Below are 18,922 nucleotides of genomic sequence, written 5' to 3'. Positions count from 1 at the left end.
ATGGTAGACAAAAGGCCCGAGGAAGATGTCAAGACTGAGAACCTCAATCATATTAATTTGAAGGTGGTGGAGCAGGATGGTCCTGTGGTGCGGTTTAAGATTCAGAGGCATACACTGAAGGAGAGTTACAGGGCTCAAAACAGCCTGGAGTTAAAACTCCCCTCCAGGTCCTCCCCACCATGCTATGCAAAACAAAGAACTCTCTCACCCGAAGAAAAAATGGACATTAAGGTTGATTACGCCCAGCTCCCAGCCAGTCCCAGCCTCTGGCCGATCTCCAGAATTCCTTGCCCCAGCCGTTTAAGAGATAACTAATCCGAACAACCTTGGAGAAGAACAGGCCCCCTTAAGACAGTAGATTTCCACATATATGCCTATATATACTTACTCTTTTCTTGGGTTAGTGCAGCAGCTCACTAATCTGACTGCTGCCCCTTCTCCCTCATTAAAGGTGATCTGTTCCTGTAAAGTGCCGGTCTCATTCTTTTTCTGAACTTCAGTTAGTTCAGTTCAGTTCAGTCGCTCAGTTGTGTCCGACTCTTTGCGACCCCATGAATCGCAGCATGCCAGGCCTCCCTGTCCATCACCAACTCCTGGAGTTTACTCAAACTCATGCCCATCAAGTCAGTGATGCCATCCAGCCATCTCATCCTCTGTCATCCCCTTCTCCTCCTGCCCCCAATCCCTCCCAGCATCAGGGTCTTTTCCAGTGAGTCAACTCTTCCCATGAGGTGGCCAAAGTATTGGAGTTTCAGCTTCAGCATCAGTCCTTCCAATGAACACTCAGGACTGATCTCCTTTAGGATGAACTGGTTGGATCTCCTTGCAGTCCAAGGGACTCTCAACAGTCTTCTCCAATACCACAGTTCAAAAGCATCAATTTTTTGGCGCTCAGCTCACTTATCCTTCTCTAACTCCTTTACCCTACCTACACCACGTAGTAAACTAATAAAAGCCTATTGTGAATGACAAGATTTATCAATGGGGCAAATCAGATTCCAATTTGATGGGTAGCTAATCAATGAAACAGACACACCTGCACAGTCGGAGATGGAAGATGAAGATATAATTGACATATTCCACCAGCAAGAAGGAAGTGTCTACTAAAAAGGGGACCTGCTACTTTACTACAGAATTCTGTTCCTACAGACCAAAAGACATTGTCAGTTAAAAAACCACAGTTTTGTTCCATAACATCCTGACCACTGCAGTATAGTTTCTGTATTCTTTTGTTTCCCTCGTACCCATTCCTTTATTGTACTTGAAGTAACTGGTGTATGTGCACAAGCATATTGCATTTTTTTTTTTAACTAAATGGCCAATGGTATGTTTTGATCAACATCAAATGGAGATGGGATAGGGAAAAACACTGATTCTGTGAAAATACCCCCTTTTCTCCATTAGTGGCATGCTCATCAGCTCTTATCTTTATATTCCAGTAAGTTATTTTGCTCTCACTGTTTAACAAAAAAAAGAACAACATAAAAATTCTTGCATACCTTGTTCGATTGGAGAATTTTAATGTTTTTTGTTTATCACTGTAAAACCAAAAACAATTTTATAACTTTTTGTACATAACTGTTACATGTAGGGCAATCTGTCTTTAAGTAGGGATAAATTACTCTAAAAGAAATGAATCCTGAATAATTTTCCCTATGAGTCAAGCATCTTGTTGTTTAAATATACTTGTTTAAAATGGAAAAAAAAATAAAAGTAGATTCCTATTCATTCTTAACATGCATTTCTAGTCACAAAGAAAATTAATTGATAACAATTTGGATCAGTGCTTATATGCTGGGAGATTAAGTTATTACAAATATTCTATTATTTAATTACTACAATAGGCCTATAAGCTAAGTCTTAGTACTTTTATTTCTTAAGAAAAACTGAATCAGTTTAATTTTAATAAGGGCTAGTAAGTATGATAATAAAATTTTATGTTATTTCAAAGCCCAAGCTCTTAATTGTCTACAGTGGTCCCCCACTAAAGCCTGTGACCTATAAGAGCAGCCTAGCTGTTGTTTTAGCCATTACCATGACTGGCCCTTGCTTCATTAATGTCTCTCCCTCCTACCCCACATCTTAAGGAAGCTGGCTTCTACCTTTTCTTGGAGAGTATTCTACTGAAAGAGCACCTGTGCTAGAGAAACATTGTCCTAGGCCTAATCATCCTGTCTTTTGCACTTAGACAAGAAATGTTGGATGTACCTCATAAGTTTATGTATTCCTTTAATGACCTGTTAGGAATTTGTTCTTTATATGATATTTTTGAAGATTTACTGGGATAAAGATACTTTATGTACATATGTATATTTATATACATAATTCTATGTATGTGTACATGCATGCATGTGCATATGAGTATGTATATATATACCATTCCCAGATTATATGCTTTGTCATTTCACTGGGACAAGCTACTACCCTTCTATAATTTGATGTATACTCTGTATAGTAGTCTGCTCTAATTTATAACATATACTTCTCCAAGAAAAGATTGTTCCTTCGCTATCCTAGGTCAATTTCTCATCATGAATTTGAAACTAGTTACAAAGAAAAAGAACAGAAAAGAAAAGTACATGGTATGGCACATACTGTAGAGAGAGAGTGTGTGTGTGTGTGTGTGTGTGTGTGTGTGTCTTCAGTCCTGTCTGGCTCTTTTTGACCCGTGTGTGTGTGTGTGTGTGTGTGTGTGTGTGTGTCCTCAGTCATGTCTGACTCTTTTTGACCCCATGGACTGTAGCCCACCAGGCTCCTCTGTCCATGTAAATTTTTAAGCAAGAATACTGGATTGAGTTGCCATTTCCTCCTCCAGGGGATCTTTTTAACCCAGGAATCGAACCAGCATTCCGTCTTTAGGTCGATCAAAAGGGTGGATTCTTTACCACTGTGCCAACTGGGAAGCCCTATACTGTGTTTTACCTTAAGAGAAAGACCTGAAAATAGAAAGGCTATCCTTAATAAGAACAGCTGTCCCTAGACATGGCTTCCTCTGCTAGACAGGTTTCATTCAGAAACTCATACTTTTTTACTTTTCTGACCCATTTCCAGTAAAGGGTCTTAAAAATGGTCCCATATAGCACAGCCTGAGTATAAAAATGTTCTGCAAAACAAGATGGGAACTGGAGTGGTCTTGCCAGCCAAGTCTAGGAACTTGAAAAGTGAGACTGGATAGGTCCATTATTGTTCATCTGAAGGTCACAAATATGTACACAGGACATTGACACAGCTTATACTTTTCAGTAATCATACAGCAAATCTTTATTAAATTATGCAGGACACTTAAATAGTTGTTTTACACTGACATTTAGTTTTACACAATGATCTTAAAAGTTAAGACACAGTTTTAAACCCTAGTTTGTATTTAAGGAAAAAGAAGCTTGGAATTTTTTCATCATTACACACCTTGTAAAAGTCAAGACAGGATTAGAACTCCAACACTCTGAACATAAAATTGTTATTCTGTATACAGATATTGCTGTGTTTTCCTTTCCATGACCCTTTGATAAACTGAGTGTGTCCTGGGCAACAGACATTCACTCAAATAGTTGATGGTAGTGGGTGGGGAGTGATTGTAGATTGTCCTGGATATCATAGATGGTGGCAGACAGGCTTTGCCATGTTTCTTTATGTTGGTGATCAAAAAAGAAATATATGGAGGATTATGAGGGCAAAGATGTTATACCATTACTGTTTTGTCTTTAGACGGGATTAGAGGTCTCTCTTTGAGAATACAAAAGAGAGTCGATGGGTAAATAAGCATGTCTGCTAACTCAAAGCAGATTCATTCTGCATCCCAAAGATGAGCACAAGTTCTAAAGTAGAGATGGGAGACTGGAAGGAAGAGATGGTGTGAGTGGCGCAGATGGGCTCAGGTATAGAAGATGAAATCCAAGGCAAGGGTCACTATCAGAAGTGGGAAAGGGAACAGAAGTTTCAGGAACTTGGAGGGCACAGTGTCATGGGAGCCGGACAGTCCCAAGGATTGAAATATGGATAGGCATTCCGAGAAAAGTTGCATTTAGAGAACTTATAGATGAGTGACCCATGGTTTGTGACATTGAAAAATGAGACAGTGCCTGCTTCATAGTCTAGAAAAACACCAACATGACAGGGAGGAACAGTCATGGAAAGAGTCAAGACTCTTGAGTCAGGATGAGCAGTGGAAGAGTCCTCAAAGGCTTCATACCTAAATTTGTCCTTTAACCCTATAACCCAGTAGCCACGTTGAGGTCTGTATATGGAGTAAGCATTTTCACAATTCGTGCTTCCCTGAACAGCAAACTTTATATTACAGGAATGTATTCTACAGTATACCCCTAGGATCCAGGCAGTCTTCTTGGATACATCTATTTCCCAGTAGTGTTTCCCTGATGAGAAATATTGGGAGCCCAAGACACCATAATTATAATTCTTAAAAGGCCATATTGGCACAGATAGTACTTGTCTCTGATCTTCTGAAAGGACAAGATTCAAATTTAGGTTGAGGGGATTCAATGTGATGTCTTCTGCAGAGGAAAAAAAAAAAATCAAAACATGCAATAAATATAGGGTAAGCTTATCCAGTGACATTGTGAAGAGGGAACTTGGGAATTGACTATGAAGAACTTGTGTTAATGGACTGGGGAAAGCGGTTCAAACATTAGAGTGACATATTATATGTACGTATCAGGAAGTGAACACGTGGGGCTATGACCAAATCTAATCGAAACTGCAAACTTCTGAAATGGGGTCAGAACACAGTAATTTGAAGACCCAATAAATCTTCTTACCCCAGTGGCACTGGACGCGTGTTAGCTCTGAAATGACAAAAGATTTAATGATGTTGATTGATGCAAGTGGCTAAGCACTGACACCAGTTCTTTTCTAGGGTGAGGGCAGGGGGTAGGACCACTGTGAAATTATAAAGTGGTGAATGAGAGGATGAACCAGAAACCTAGCCATTCTCTCCTTTATATGACCACGTCCTCTTCAGCAATATCCCTTCTCTGAACACCTTCCTTCTTTCTACCCCGACTTGTGCCCAAATTTAGTCCCTGGCACCACAAGAATCCCATATCCACACTCCTGCCCTGGCTTCCACACCTTTAAACATGTGCAGCATTCCATGCAGATCTGGAACCCGGAATACATTCTTCAGTTTCTTGGAAACCATTTTTGGCTTCTTCAGTGTCCAGATCTTACTCCTAGAGATGAGAAAAATGTTGACCCTACATCTCTTACATTCCATCCTTTTAATACCACTGCCTTCCTCTCCTTCCATGCACTGATGCACTTAAACCTTCCTCCCTGAGAAACCCGAGGAGGGGAGACGTGAGGGCTCTGACACTGCAGACAAAAGAAATGTGCTCATGTCTACCTGCCCATTTAGGAAGAAGACCTTCACTTAAAAAAACAAAATAAAAACCTGTCTCCTTCTAGAAATGGAATATATTAACCCTTCTTTTGATACTTCATGGAATGAATATGAAACTAGGTGAAATACTGTATAGGAAAGGCTTTTGCTACCTCTGTGTTGTGCTGTGTTCTGCTTAGTTGCTCAGTCATGTCCAAATCTTTGCGACCCCATGGACTGTAGCCCATCAGGCTCTTCTGTCCATGGGGATTCTCCAAGCAAGAATACTGGAGTGAGTATTCCTCCATGCTTTCCTCCAGACTCTTCCCAACCCAGGTCTCCTGCATTGCAGGTGGATTCTTCTACTGTCTGAATCACCAGGGAAACCCTTTGCTACCTCTAAAATGGTACTAATATGGGAAAGTCATCATACACAATGGGTCTCCCAGATGGACGTTCCCAGGCAGATCAGTAGGGAGGCTACAGATCCTGTGTTTTTATGGGTCTATTTTTGGAGAGCCTATAAGCCTGTGCCCTGGTTCAAAGCTTTACTTCCAGGGGTGTGGTCCACAAACAACATTGGAGATTTTTAGGAGTTCTGGGAAAAAGTTAAAAGCTTCTGGCAAAGGAGAAGTTACTACTACTGAACTGAAAGTGGTTAGAACTTCATGTGTTTGTAAAAATTTGGTGCTACTAGATGGATCAGCAAACTTTAGACACAAAGACTACACTTTCCTATGTAAGTTTCTAAAATATGTGACCAGGAAAAGATTAATTATTGCCACCAGGGTCAAAACCAATAACCTCAAGGCTCAGGTCTGCTTTTAGAAATCTAAAGAGAACCTTGTGGAATGACGTAGTCCCACTCTACTTCTATGTAGGCAAAATTTAAAACAAAACTTTTTTTTTTTTTTTTCCTCTTTAAAGCTGACCTGCATAACTATTTTAGGGCTTGACAAGGCCCATGTGCTAACACAAGCACCAGTGAAATAAAGAAACCAAAGAAGGACAGAGGGTGAATTAAATGAGTGAAGTCACAAGAATATAATAGTAAAATCCTTTATCCTCTTTACCCTTACAGGCCCTAACTCTGTGAATTCCAACTACCAAATTCATTAACATAGAATCCAGCTCATTCTCAAAAGACATAGAACACTAAAATCCTCATCTATGACCACAATTTAAAATAATACTACATCAAAATTTCATTGGTTGGGGAGGTTTTTCATTCTGATTGACCAGATAACTCTCATGACTACAAATCTTTCTTTATACCACATAAGCATGACTCCTGATCACCCATACGCACCATTTCATGACTCCACTCATGTCCTAGGAGGAAGAGAGAAAACACAAGTCAAGGAGAATAAATAAAACAGTAGGATTAAGGAAACAAAGAATAGGAAAACTATAGAGAAAAACAGAGCGGTCAAAATTATTTAAAATTATTTGAAAAAATCAATAAAATAGATAAGCCTTTAACTAGATATCTCAAGAAAAAAATACATAGGAGGCAAATTACTAAAACAAGAACTAAAGAAGAGACAGTACTACTGAATTAACAGAAATTAAAAGATTATAAAGGCTATGAAAAATTGTATAACAACAAATTAGATAATGTAAATTAAATGGACAAATTCCTTCAAACACAGAAACTATCCACACTGATTCAGAGAGAAATAAAAAAACTGAATAGACCTAAAACATGAAGAGATTGGACTGAAAATCAAAAACTTCCTCCAAAGGAAAGTCCAGTTCTAGATGGCTTCACAGGTGAATTCTGATAGTTTTAAAGACAAAATAATACAAATACTTCACAAATTCTTCCAAAAAACAGAAGAGGAGGAAATACTTCCCAACTCATTCCATGAGGCCATGAGTCTAATACCAAAATGAGACAAAGATATTACAAGAAAAGTAAACTACAGGCTAATATCCCTTATGAATATAGACATGAAACTTTTTCAATGAAACACTAGAAAATTTAAGCCAGCAAAATATAAAAGATTATACATCATGCATCCATGCATGCTAAGTCAATTCAGTCATGTCTGACTCTTTGCGACTCTACGGACTGTAGCCTCCCAGGCTCCTCTGTCCATGGGATTCTCCAGAAAAGAAAAGTGGAGTAGGTTGCCATTCCCAAGATCAAACCCACATCTCTTATGTCTCCTGCATTGGCAGGCAGGTTCTTTACCACTAGTGCCACCTGGGAAGCCCCATTATACATCATAGTCAACTTGAATTTATCCCAGAAATGCCAGGTTGCTTCAACATTAGAAAAGCCATCAATATGAGTGAAAATAAGCTTGATAAATATTTCAAAGGAGCCTCTTAGCGACAGCAACAGGATTAGAACCCAAGGACACAGATGAGAAGGTAACTGACATGGGTTCAGAACCACAGGTTGGATGGCCCTCCTCACCTGCAGCAGCTCCACAGTTGACCATTCACTGCGGCGCTCCAGATCTGAGATGAGCTCCTTCAGCACCTGGCCCTGCTGAACCAGCTCAGCCTCAGCCATAGCCAAGCTATCCAGGGTCTTCTTCTCCTCTTCCTCCAATTTCTGCAGTTCTCTTTGCTCCTCACTGTCCAGGATGCTTCTAAGCTGATTAAACTCTGTTTGTATCCTTTGTCTCTCAGTCTGAATCTGATACTGTAAGGTTGGACAAGGGGAAGAGGGAATGAATCTGTCAGCTGGATAAGGGATTAAGAGCCAGAAAACTATTTTTCAGGGGCTTCTTACCAGGAGGGGAGTTAAAGTAGGCAAGCAATTTTGGGGAAAGCTCAGCTTTTAAAATTTTTGCCTATTATCTTCCCTTCAGTACAAATCAAAAAGGTCTCAGACAATCTTATCTGCCAACTCTGGGCCAAAATGTAAAACCCGAGTGAGGTTTGAGTTGTGGATAGCTGTCCTAGACACTCATGCCTCCCTTCATTACTGCAGTCCCTAAGTTTGAATCTTGAGAAAAAGCTCAGTCTTTTGCCATTGTCTTCCATTGAGGGTGTCTTGCAGGAGGAATGAAGGACAGAAGTCTCCAGACTTCTTCACCATAGAGGGCTTCCCTGGTGGCTCAGTGACAAAGAACATGTGTGCAATGCAGGAGACTCAGGAGACTTGGCTTCAGTCCCTGGGACAGGAAAATCCCCTGTGAAGGGAATGGCAATCCATTCTAGTATTCTTGTCTGGAGAATCTCATGGAAAGAGGAACCTGGCAGGCTACAGTCCATAGGGCTGCAAAGAGTTGGACATGACTGAAGCAACTGAGCACAACAGCACAGACTCACCATAAGTCAGTCTTCACACTGAATTCGAAAGCTCTGTGTATGTTTGAAACATATCCACTCTCTAGCCCCTACTTCCACAGGGAAAGGACAAAGGAGAGAACAAATAAAATGGCACCTGGACTCATTCAATGCCAGGCAACAAGAGGAAGGGGCTTCCTCATGATTAGGACAGGAGCACAGATGGTTGTGCCAACTCCTAACTCAGAAATCCATTAGGAAGAGTCTCCTCCCACCTTCCAGGAAGTTCTCTCTTCTCTGATGTCAGCTTCCAACTTCTCAGCCTTCTGCTGCTCCTTCCGCAGCCTCATCAGAGCTGCCTGGAGCATCTCCTATAAGGGAGGAACCACATCAGCATCAAACTTTGGGCTTTTTCAGCACCTGGACAGAGAATAAACAGGGAAGAAATCATGCTGATCTCAGAAGAGACCAGTTTATGGAAACCAGTTTGAATCTGATCATTAAAATTGATGGCATGGGATGGAAGAATATCTGAGAAGGTAAATGCATTGCTTATTCCTAAGTGGTGAAAGTCACTATCCTTGCCAATTCTCTCTCTTTTTTTTAGCATAATTATTGATTCTGCTCTGGCAAGGAATGTCCTTTTTTCTCATTGACACTGTTTCTATGTCCAATCCACAATCTTCAACAGCACCCATTCTGCTGAGAGCTAATCTCAGCAACTAGAGCTAATCTGGTGAAAGAATTGCAAATCAATAAAACAAAAGAGACAAAAGAAGAAATCCTCTCATTTTCAGCCAAGAGTCTATACTTTTGGCTCCTCCTTTATGTAATCAAAGAAAAACACAGAAATGTCCTTGAGACATTGGAAGTTGAACATACAGTAAGAGACATACATTGGAGATTACAGAGCTCACTACTATGGTGCCAAACAGAGTAAATGAAAAGGTGAGGTTTTCCACCAAGTACTCATTTCCATCCTGGGCCCTACCTGACTTTCCTTGACTGCCTCTTCCATGAGGAATGTGTGGTGACCGTGGTGCTCCTGAGATCGTACACAAAGTCGACAAATGACTTTTCTATCTTCCTTACAGAAGAGTAGGAGTTTCTCTTTATGGTGCACACAGAGACCTATCTTCTGCCCCTCCTCTGGGCTCAACTTGACCGTTCTGAGTCTCTTCACTATGTTGGCCAGATGCTGATTAGGCCATAGGTTTCCAAGCGAGTACTGGGTACCACACACAGGACAGCTGCTGTCCCCTCCTAGGCTGGTATCTATCTCCTTGTTGTCAGCGATGCAAGTCTGGCAGAAGCTGTGACCACAGCCTAGACTTAGGGGTTCTGTTAAAAGCTCCCGGCAGATGGGACAGGATAAGTCTTCCTGTAGGTTCACCACAGTATTTAAAGCCATAGCAGCTGCTCCCTGGCTTCCTCCTGTCCAAACTTCTGGAGCTCTTCTTGCTTAAGGATTCTGGGATGGTTAGGCAGATTAAAGAGAGATATGTAAGACTGGCATAGATAAAAAAGATTTCAATCAGGCAGACATTAAAGACTGATTAAGACTGAAATACTGAAGAACAAGAAAGAACAAATGGAATTTAATGGCCTGGGAAAGCCACTAAGGCCTCAGGGCTTTTGCAGTTTGCTTTTCTTTTACCCTACAATGATCTTTCCCTTGATATTTGCATGACTTCCTGTTATGCTTCATCTGACTCCCTCCTTACATGGCCTCTCCTTTGAAGAGCCTTCTGTGATTAACTCATCTACAGCACAAGCATCAATACATCACTTTTTGTGCACTTACCATCTTTTTCTTATTATCACTGCATAATATACGATACCTTTCTTGAAGTATCCTCCTCCGAAATTGTAGATTAGGCACTTGTTGTTATTCACTGCTGCATCCCTAATGCCTAGACCAGGGAACATAACATTTGATGAATACATAAAGGATCTTCTCACTTCTCCAGAGGAAATTAGACCTTTAAAAAAAAAATCAGCATTTCCTCTTTTCTTTCCATTAATTAGCTGTTCTCCTACAGGTGAGCTTTAGGACCACAGATAGGTTTCCAGTGAAGATTTATCTATGGATCAATCAATTGATTTTTCCATCTGTCTCTCCCAATATACCTTTCCATAAGGAGTCCTTCCACATACTTATACTCACTCCCCAGAGACACCAACAGACAGAGTAAACATTATAAGAGGAAAGTAATTTTATGACTAACAATTGCCTCAGTTCAGTTCAGTCGCTCAGTTGGATCTGACTGTCTGTAACCCCAGGGACTGCAGCACACCAGGCCTCCCTGTCCATTACCAACTCCCGAAGTCTACTCAAACTCATGTCCATTGAGTCGATGATGCCATCCAACCATCTAATCCTCTGTCGTCCCCTTCTCCTTCCACCTTCAATCTTTCCCAGCATCAGGGTCTTTTCCAAGGAGTCAGTTCTTTGCATCAGGTGGCCAAAGTATTGGAGTTTCAGCTTCAGCATCAGTCCTTCCAATGAATATTCAGGACTGATTTCCTTTAGGATGGACTGGTTGGATCTCCTTGCAGTCCAAGGGACTCTCAAGAGTCTTCTCTAATACCACAGTTCAAAAGCATCAATTCTTTGGCACTCAGCTTTCTTTGTAGTCCAACTCTCACATCCATACATGACTATTGGAAAAACCATAGCTTTGACTATATGGACCTTTGTTGGTAATGTCTCTGCTTTTTAAATATGCTATCTAGGTTGGTCATAACTTTTATTCCAAGGAGCAAGTGTCTTTTAATTTCATGGCTGCAGTCACCATCTGCAGTGATTTTGGAGCCCAAGAAAATGAAGCCTCTCACCGTTTCCACTGTTTTGCCATCTATTTGCCATGAAGTGATGGGACCGGATGCCATGATCTTAATTTTTTCTGAATGTTGAGCTTTAAGCCAACTTTTTCACTCTCCTCTTTCACTTTCATCAAGAGGCTCTTTAGTTCTTCTTCACTTTCTGCCATAAGGGTTGTGTCATCTGCATATCTGAGGTTATTGATATTTCTCCCAGCAATCTTGATTCCAGCTTGTGCTTCATCCAACCCAGCATTTCTCATGATGTACTTGCATATAAGTTAAATAAGCAGGGTGACAATATACAGCCTTGATGTACTCCTTTCCCTATTTGCAGCCAGTCTGTTCCAGATCCAGTTCTAACTGTTGCTTCCTGACCTGAATACAGATTTCTTAAGAGGCAGGTCAGGGTGGTCTTGTATGCCCATATCTTTAAGAATTTTCCACAGTTTGTTGTGATCCACACAGTCAAAGGCTTTGGCATCATCAATAAAGCAGAGGTAGATGTTTTTTCTGGAACTCTCTTGCTTTTTTGATGATCCAATGGATGTTGGCAATTTGATCTCTGGTTCCTCTGACTTTTCTAAATCCAGCTTGAACATCTAGAAATTCATGGTTTACATACTGTTGAAGCCTAGCTTGGAGAATTTGAGCATTACTTTACTAGTATGTGAGATGAGTGCAATTGTGCGGTAGTTTGAGCATTCTTTGGCATTGCCTTTCTTTGGGATTGGAATGAAAATTGACCTTTTCCAGTCCTGTGGCCATTGCTGAGTTTTCCAAATTTGCTGACATATTGAGTGCAGCACTTTCACAGCATCATCTTTTAGGATTTGAAATAGCTCAGTTGGAATTCCATCACCTCCACTACCTTTGTTCGTAGTGATGTTTCCTAGGCCCATTTGACTTCACATACCAGATGTCAGGCTCTAGGTGAGTGATCATACAATTGTGATTATCTGGGTCATGAAGATCTTTTTTGTATAGTTCTTCCAGGTATTCTTGCCACCTCGTCTTAATATTTTCTGCTTCTGTTAGATCCATACCATTTCTGTCCTTTATTGAGCCCATCTTTGCATGAAGTGTTGTTCCCTTGGTATCTCTAATTTTCTTGAAGAGATTTCTAGTCTTTCCATTCTATTGTTTTCCTCTATTTCTTTGCATTGATCACTGAGGAAGGCTTTCTTATCTCTCCTTGCTATTCTTTGGAACTCTGCATTCAAATGGGTATATCTTTCCTTTTCTCCTTTGCCTTTTGCTTCTCTTCTTTTCATAGCTGTTTGTAACAATTGTCTAGCCAGTTAGAATGTATAAGTCACTCTAACCTATTTATTCTGCATACAAAAATCCTTGTGAAATGAGTACTCACTTTATTCAGATGCATAAATAGAATCAAGTGACTTACAAAGATCATTCAAATCAGTAAGTTGAATTGGGGTGACTTCCCTGGTAGCTTAGATGGTAAAGCATCTGCCTACAATGCGGGAGACCCAGGTTCAATCCCTGGGTCGGGAAGATCTCCTGGAGAAGGAAATGGCAACCCACTCCAGTACTCTTGCCTGGAAAATCCCATGGACGGAGAAGCCTGGTAGGCTACAGTCCATGGGGTCGCAGAGAGTCGGACATGACTGAGTGACTTTACTCACTTCACTCATAGTGTCTTCAGGGTCCTCTTTCAGAGGCCTGGTGGGTGTGATAAACACTATCACCTAGAGGTACATATTTCTGAGATATCAAATAATTTTCCAAATAGGAAAATATCAAAGATATTGCCACTGAATAAGATCTGAATGAAAAGCTGAATGATGAGAAGGGAATATGAAATGAGAGGAAAAAAATATTTTAGAGAGAGGGAGTCACATATGTCAATGTCCTTTTAGTGAAAGGCACGGCATCTTCGACCTGCTTTAAAATGTCAGCCTGACTGGTATGCAGAGAGCTGCTAGGCTTTCAGCATTGCAAGAGCCCAGAAGGGACCAGAAATTTTATACCTCCTACAGTATTCTTGCCTGGAGAATCCTATGGACAAAGGAACCTGGTGGGCTACAGTCCATGGGGTCACAAAGAGTTAGATACGACTGAGCGACTAACACACACACACACATGCACACACACACACACATGATGTGAGGTCTCCTTCCAAAGAGCAGAGCTTCAGTGATGGAAGTTCGTGGGACAAGTTGATGGAAACAATGGAGAGAAGCAGAAGAGAGTGAGAGACGAGACAAAATGACAGGCTTGAGAATTAGAGACTGTGTATATGGGGATGAAGGATTATCATCAGGCTTAAGTCTTTTCTTCCTGTAAAAAGGAAGACATTGGCATTACCTTCTCCTAGTTCTGTACTTTTGTTATTTTTGGTAAAGAGAGACCTCAGCTTCCTCAAAGAAGTTGTGACTCTTATAGGGTCACCTGTAGGGTCCTAGAAGCTATGCTTCTGGTTCTTACAAAGTAATCAGTCAGTTGGCACAAAACTTACTTAAACTACATTAGTTTCATACATACAGACCTGATCTTGTTCTCTTGCAAATGACCTGAAGAGAGAGATGACGTACCACAATATGGCCCCTCACTGAGAGCCCGCCAGAGGCAGCCATACTGACTTCTGGGTCTCCTCTCCTCTATGCCCCTGCTAGGCTAAGTGAACTTGTTGGTTTCTGCCCTGCTAAGATACATGAGTGGGAATGGCAAACCAGACCTGAAACTAGCGCTAGTGGTCAGTTAGAGGTCCCATCACAGAGTGGTATCATGGTGATGCCGACTCTCAGAACCTGGACTATGTACAAGGAACTGTGAAGCAAAAAATTATAAAAGTAAAAATAAAGGAATATCTCAGTAGCTATTAATATCTTGGAACTTGCTATGATGGATTCTTTGTCCCCTATGCAAACACATTCACTTGCTTGAATGTGAGCTTATTTGAAAATAAGGTCTTTGCAGATGTAATCAAGTGGAGATGAGATTATAATGATACAAAGTGGGCTTTAAACACAATGACCAATATGCTTTAAGAAGACAAGAGGGCACACAGACAGACTGGAAAGAAGGCCACGTGACAATGGTGGCAGAGATTGGAATAGTGCAGCCACAAGGCAAGAAACGCCTAGGATTGCTGAAAACCACCAGAAACTAGGAGATGAACACGGAATAGAGTCCCCCTTGGAGCCTACAGAAAAGAAACAACTCTACCACCACTTTGATTTTGGACTTCTAGCCTCCTGAACTGTGAGAAAATAAATTTCAGTTCCTTGAACAACCCAATTTGTGATACATTTTTCTTTGTGACAGTCCTAGGAAACCAACACAGTTGCAAAGGTTTGATATTGAAACAAAGATCTGAGGGATTCATAAACTATAAACTTACACTTGCTCTAAAGAGTCAGGGAGAGGAGCATGATGAAAGCTGCATGGAGATAAGTTTAGGTCTAGAAATCTGTCCACTTCACCAATCATCCATGAAGTGAACCTGGTGAGAAGGAAAGCTGGTGGGTATAATCTAGCCAATGGAAGAGATACTGAAAATTGTCTAAAGGCCATATGTTGTTAATTCCTGGCTGCACTGACTATGTGTCAGATCAGGCTCTGATAACTGGCAAGGCCAGGGGTTTACCTAATATGACATTGTCCATCCTAGCTTACAACTGAAGCTATGAGCCAACATTGGCAAGATATGCTTTCATTCTATTCAGAACCCACTCAATACTGAGAAACACAAAGAGTCTACAGAGGAGGGAAGAGTAGAACATGCATTCTACTGTGGGGCTTTGGACCTCCTATTTAGAGTTTGGCTGCAAGGAACTGATGTCAAAGCGGATGCCACCATAATGGCTGCAAAAGCAGAAAGGTGCAGAGGAGCCAGAGCCCCCAAGCATGGGCAGTGACCCAACCAAGACTCCAGAATGACCCAAGAGCCCAGCAGCCATCTTTCAGGGACAGGGAGAAGGGAATACAAGAAGTATCTACCTGATAGAACTCCCAGGTCAGATAGTTGCCATGGTGTCAAACGAATGCATCCTACACTTGAGTCTTCTCATAATACCTGGATTTGTGATATTGTAAACTCTATGCTTCTCTGCAGATTAGACAGTAAAATTAAACTTCTCTAGAAAGTGGAGTGCAGGGAAGGATGGCCCTAAGAGCTTCTAGACAACATCCCAGACACTTCTCTGGGTTTCCTGAGTCAGGAACTACCAATGAGAAAAGCAGGCCTTTAAGTCTCTCACATTCGTAAGATTGTGCTCAATTATCTTTTCACAATGAGGCCTTTGGGACTTCCCTATTGGTCCAGTGGTTGACTCCACCTTCCAATGCAAGGAATGCAAGTTCGATCCCTGGTTGGGGAACCTAGGTCCTACATGCCACAGGGTGTGACCAAAATTTGTAAAAAATAAATCAATGAGGCTTCAAGATCACTACTTAAAATTGCAAAGACCTTTACTGGGTCTTTGCAGATCCCTCAGCCTGAGTCAACATTTAAAAAATGTTCCTCCATAATATTAATCATCTTCTTATATACTACATTAGTTTTGTTTGTTTATCTCTTCCCAGCTATAATGTAAGCTACTATATGTATTTAACATTTATTGTATGTTGAATGGATATTCATTGTATTTTTAAAAGCCAGCAGCCTGCTTTAGTTCCATGAATTACATCTTAAAACAAATGAATAAATCCATTTTTCTCCTATTTATGGCATCTTATTTTTGACCCTGAGAAGACAATTGTTATCTGGGCAGAAGTGGATCCTATTCAAGAGTAAGGCATAAACTCACAGAAAGGCAGTAACAAAGACTTCTAAAAAGTGGGCATATAGAACAGAGTGGCCATGTATCAGAATGTATGTAAGACATCAGTCCTTGTGTGTATGTAGCACAGCTTCTTTATCCATTCTTCTATCAATGGACATTAAGGTCCCACTCTATGGCAGAGGGAACTATACTCAATATTCTATGATAAACCTAATGGAAAGGCATATAAAAAAGTAATATATATATGTATAACTGGATCACTTTTCTGCCTAGCAGAAATTAACACAACATTGTAAATCAACTACACTTCAATAAAATAAATTTTAAAATAAAAAAATAGGATAATAGCAATAAAAGAAGATATCAATCACTGTGAAATGCGAGCTTAAGATGGGACATCCTTAGTGTCAATCAATAAGAGCAAACTTCCTAGTAAGACCACTGAGTCTTTGGGCTCCTTCTGAGCAATAATCAACTCCTTATTAATTAGTGGTCTATTGTAAATAGTAAGTAATTGAGGGAGCAATTACTGCCAAGGTGTGTCTAAGTGGAAGAAGAAGGAAGAAAAGCTCCAAGGCAGGACAGACTACTGAAGAGAGAGTGGCAGGTCTCTTCAGGGAAGGGCAAGCAGATTCCTGAGACTGGACCTCAGCGGGACACACGATAAGCGGAAGCCACAGAGGTGGGCAGCTGTCATAACATCCAACCTGCCATCCCCAGGCAGGACAGAAGCTGAGGGGATGTCAGGAAGGCCACAGACAGCCCCTCGGTGGTGCCAGGAGGAGGGTGAAAGGATCAACTTCAACACTGCCCCTGGCCATGCTCCCAAGGCTCCATTCTGTCTGATGCTCCATACAAGAAGCTGGGGCTTCACACAGGTGGAAAACAGGGACCTCCTTCACCAGGTTTTCCTCTGAGGAGGTGGAGGTGAGCAGATTTTCTGTTCATCTCTTTATGAGACACATACACACACACAGACAGAAAGATAAACACACACAGAGACAGAGAGAGAGGATTCTATTTCCTCTCAGGAAGGTAGACAATCAAAGCTATGGTATAGGAAAGAGACGCGGATGGACTCAGCCTGGAGAAATAAGTGCTGCGGAAGCAAGCAAGGCCCTCTGCCTCTTCCACACTCACTTCTTTCCAGGCTGTTCTTTCTCTAGACTCAGAGCTGCCATCTGTCTGCACTCAGCAGGAAGCCTGCAAGTTGGCTTTTTTGACCTTCGGAGCAAGCCTGGGCCACAATCTAAACTCATCCAATTAAGCCTCGTACTTTCCTTCCAGAGTCTCCTGCCCTCTGTGCCTCCACAAACCTCCCCACACACCTTCAGCTTCCAGAGAAGACTCTTGGTTTCAGCGGTGAAGAAAAGCAGGGGCCATCATGATCAGAATTCACTCACCAAACAAGGCTCAGTCTGCATGAAGCAGTTTCTTATGAGGAGCTGGCAGGGAAACGAAAGTGAAATCTTGGCCTGGCAGGAAGAGGAAGACGGAAGGAACTCTGGGCCAGCTGGCAGCGGTCCCTTAGGGCCACTGGTAAGAGCAATGCTTTAAGCCAGGGGTTCTCCAGAGGGGCGGGGCCTTTGGCCTCTGTGACAAATGTGGTTGTGGGGGATGTTACTGCCGTCTAGTGGAAAGAGACCAGGGATGCAACCAACCATTCTATAATGAACATGACGGCCCCCACAACAGTGTCCTGTCCAAAATGCTGAGGTGGAGAAGCTCTGTTTCCTAGACCGGCTAGAAGTGGAGGGTCTCCGCCACTTTCATAATTGTGCACAGGCCCTCAGTCAGTCTACCATTTAAAAAAAATATTTATTTGGCTGTGATATATCTTAGTTGTGGCATGTGGGATCTTCAATCTTCATTGCAGTATGTAGGATCTAGTCCCCTGACCAGGGATCGAACCTGGGCCACCTGCTCTGGGAGTGCAGAGTCTTAACCACTGGACTACCAGGAAAGTCCCCCAGTCAACCAATTTGAATCAACCCTTCCCGTCCAACACCATCTCCTAGGAGATGGGAGTTGAAACCACACCTGATGGGAATAACCTTGAGCAGAGAAGCCCCTATCAAAAGTCTCCCACCATCTTGGGCACAGGATAATCCTAGCACATTATGTCTCCATGAAAAGTTTTATTTATTTATTTATTTATTTAGCTTTATTGAGGAAATACAACTAAAGGACTAATTTTTTTTTTTTTACTTAAAAAAAAAATCCCTTTTAAAAATTTTATTTATTTATTTTTGGTTACACTGGATCTTGGTTGCTGTGCATGGGCTTCCTCTAGTTGCAGTGAGTGGGGGCTACTCTTCATTTTAGTGCACAGGCATCTGTGGTAGCTCTTTTTGCAGAGCCCTGGCTCTAGGCGCATGGGCTTCAGTAGTTATAGTATGCCGACTCAGTAGTTGTGACTCGTGGGCTCTAGAGCATGAACTCAATAGTTGCGGCACATGGGCTTAGTTGCTCTGCAGTATGTGGAACCTTACTGGACCGGGGATCGAAACTGTGTCCCCTGCATCGGCAGGCGGATTCTTATCCACTGCATCACAAGAGAAGTCCCTAGGCTAATTTTTTGTGCTGTATCCATTGAGGAAATCCTGGGTTCTCCTATACTCTTGGAGAACACATTACATAAGAAAAAAATGCCACCTTTGGAAACTGCTTTCCAAGGTGTAATTATCCCTTCTGCCCTTTCCCATCTTCTGACTCATACTTAGAGACGAGGGACAAATCCAACGCAAGAAGAGTCCCCCAAATTGTTGAG

General features: G+C 41.6%; 1 protein-coding gene and 1 pseudogene across 16 annotated transcripts; one reads left to right on the top strand and one right to left on the bottom strand.

Moving 5' to 3' along the window:
• LOC139034034 (small ubiquitin-related modifier 2-like) lies at positions 1-1,107 on the top strand (annotated as a pseudogene).
• Positions 1,108-3,230: 2,123 nt separating this feature from the next.
• On the bottom strand, positions 3,231-17,653 carry LOC110138040 (E3 ubiquitin-protein ligase TRIM34). 16 transcript variants are annotated; one of them, XM_070464198.1, is made up of 10 exons: positions 17,481-17,615; positions 14,769-14,870; positions 10,423-10,494; positions 9,573-10,052; positions 8,857-8,952; positions 7,761-7,991; positions 6,645-6,667; positions 5,086-5,186; positions 4,773-4,799; positions 3,231-4,508 (listed from the first exon to the last, which is right to left on the bottom strand). In XM_070464198.1, the coding sequence occupies exons 4-10, from the start codon at positions 9,990-9,992 to the stop codon at positions 3,937-3,939; spliced, it is 1,470 nt and encodes a 489-aa protein (XP_070320299.1). In that variant the 5' UTR covers positions 9,993-10,052; positions 10,423-10,494; positions 14,769-14,870; positions 17,481-17,615; the 3' UTR covers positions 3,231-3,936. The 16 variants fall into 16 exon arrangements, with proteins under 16 accessions (XP_070320299.1, XP_070320305.1, XP_070320295.1 ...); XM_070464204.1 differs by lacking the exon at positions 14,769-14,870 and having other exon boundaries at positions 17,556-17,653; XM_070464194.1 differs by having other exon boundaries at positions 9,573-10,494.
• Positions 17,654-18,922: the final 1,269 nt, after the last annotated feature.

This window comes from Odocoileus virginianus, unplaced genomic scaffold (genome assembly GCF_023699985.2).
Source record: "Odocoileus virginianus isolate 20LAN1187 ecotype Illinois unplaced genomic scaffold, Ovbor_1.2 Unplaced_Contig_20, whole genome shotgun sequence".
NCBI lineage: Eukaryota > Metazoa > Chordata > Mammalia > Artiodactyla > Cervidae > Odocoileus > Odocoileus virginianus.
The sequence above is the reverse complement of the archived record's forward strand: the minus strand, read 5'-3'. Positions and strand labels throughout refer to the sequence as shown.

Excerpts from the sequence above, each read along its gene's own strand:
- LOC110138040 (XM_070464200.1), bottom strand. The coding sequence starts at position 9,992 with ATGGCTTTAAATACTGTGGTGAACCTACAGGAAGACTTATCCTGTCCC. Across the intron at positions 7,992-8,856 it reads AAGAGAGAACTTCCTGGAAG|TATCAGATTCAGACTGAGAG; the intron begins GTGGGAGGAGAC and ends CCAACCTTACAG. Across the intron at positions 6,668-7,760 it reads CAACTGTGGAGCTGCTGCAG|GACATGAGTGGAGTCATGAA; the intron begins GTGAGGAGGGCC and ends TCTTCCTCCTAG.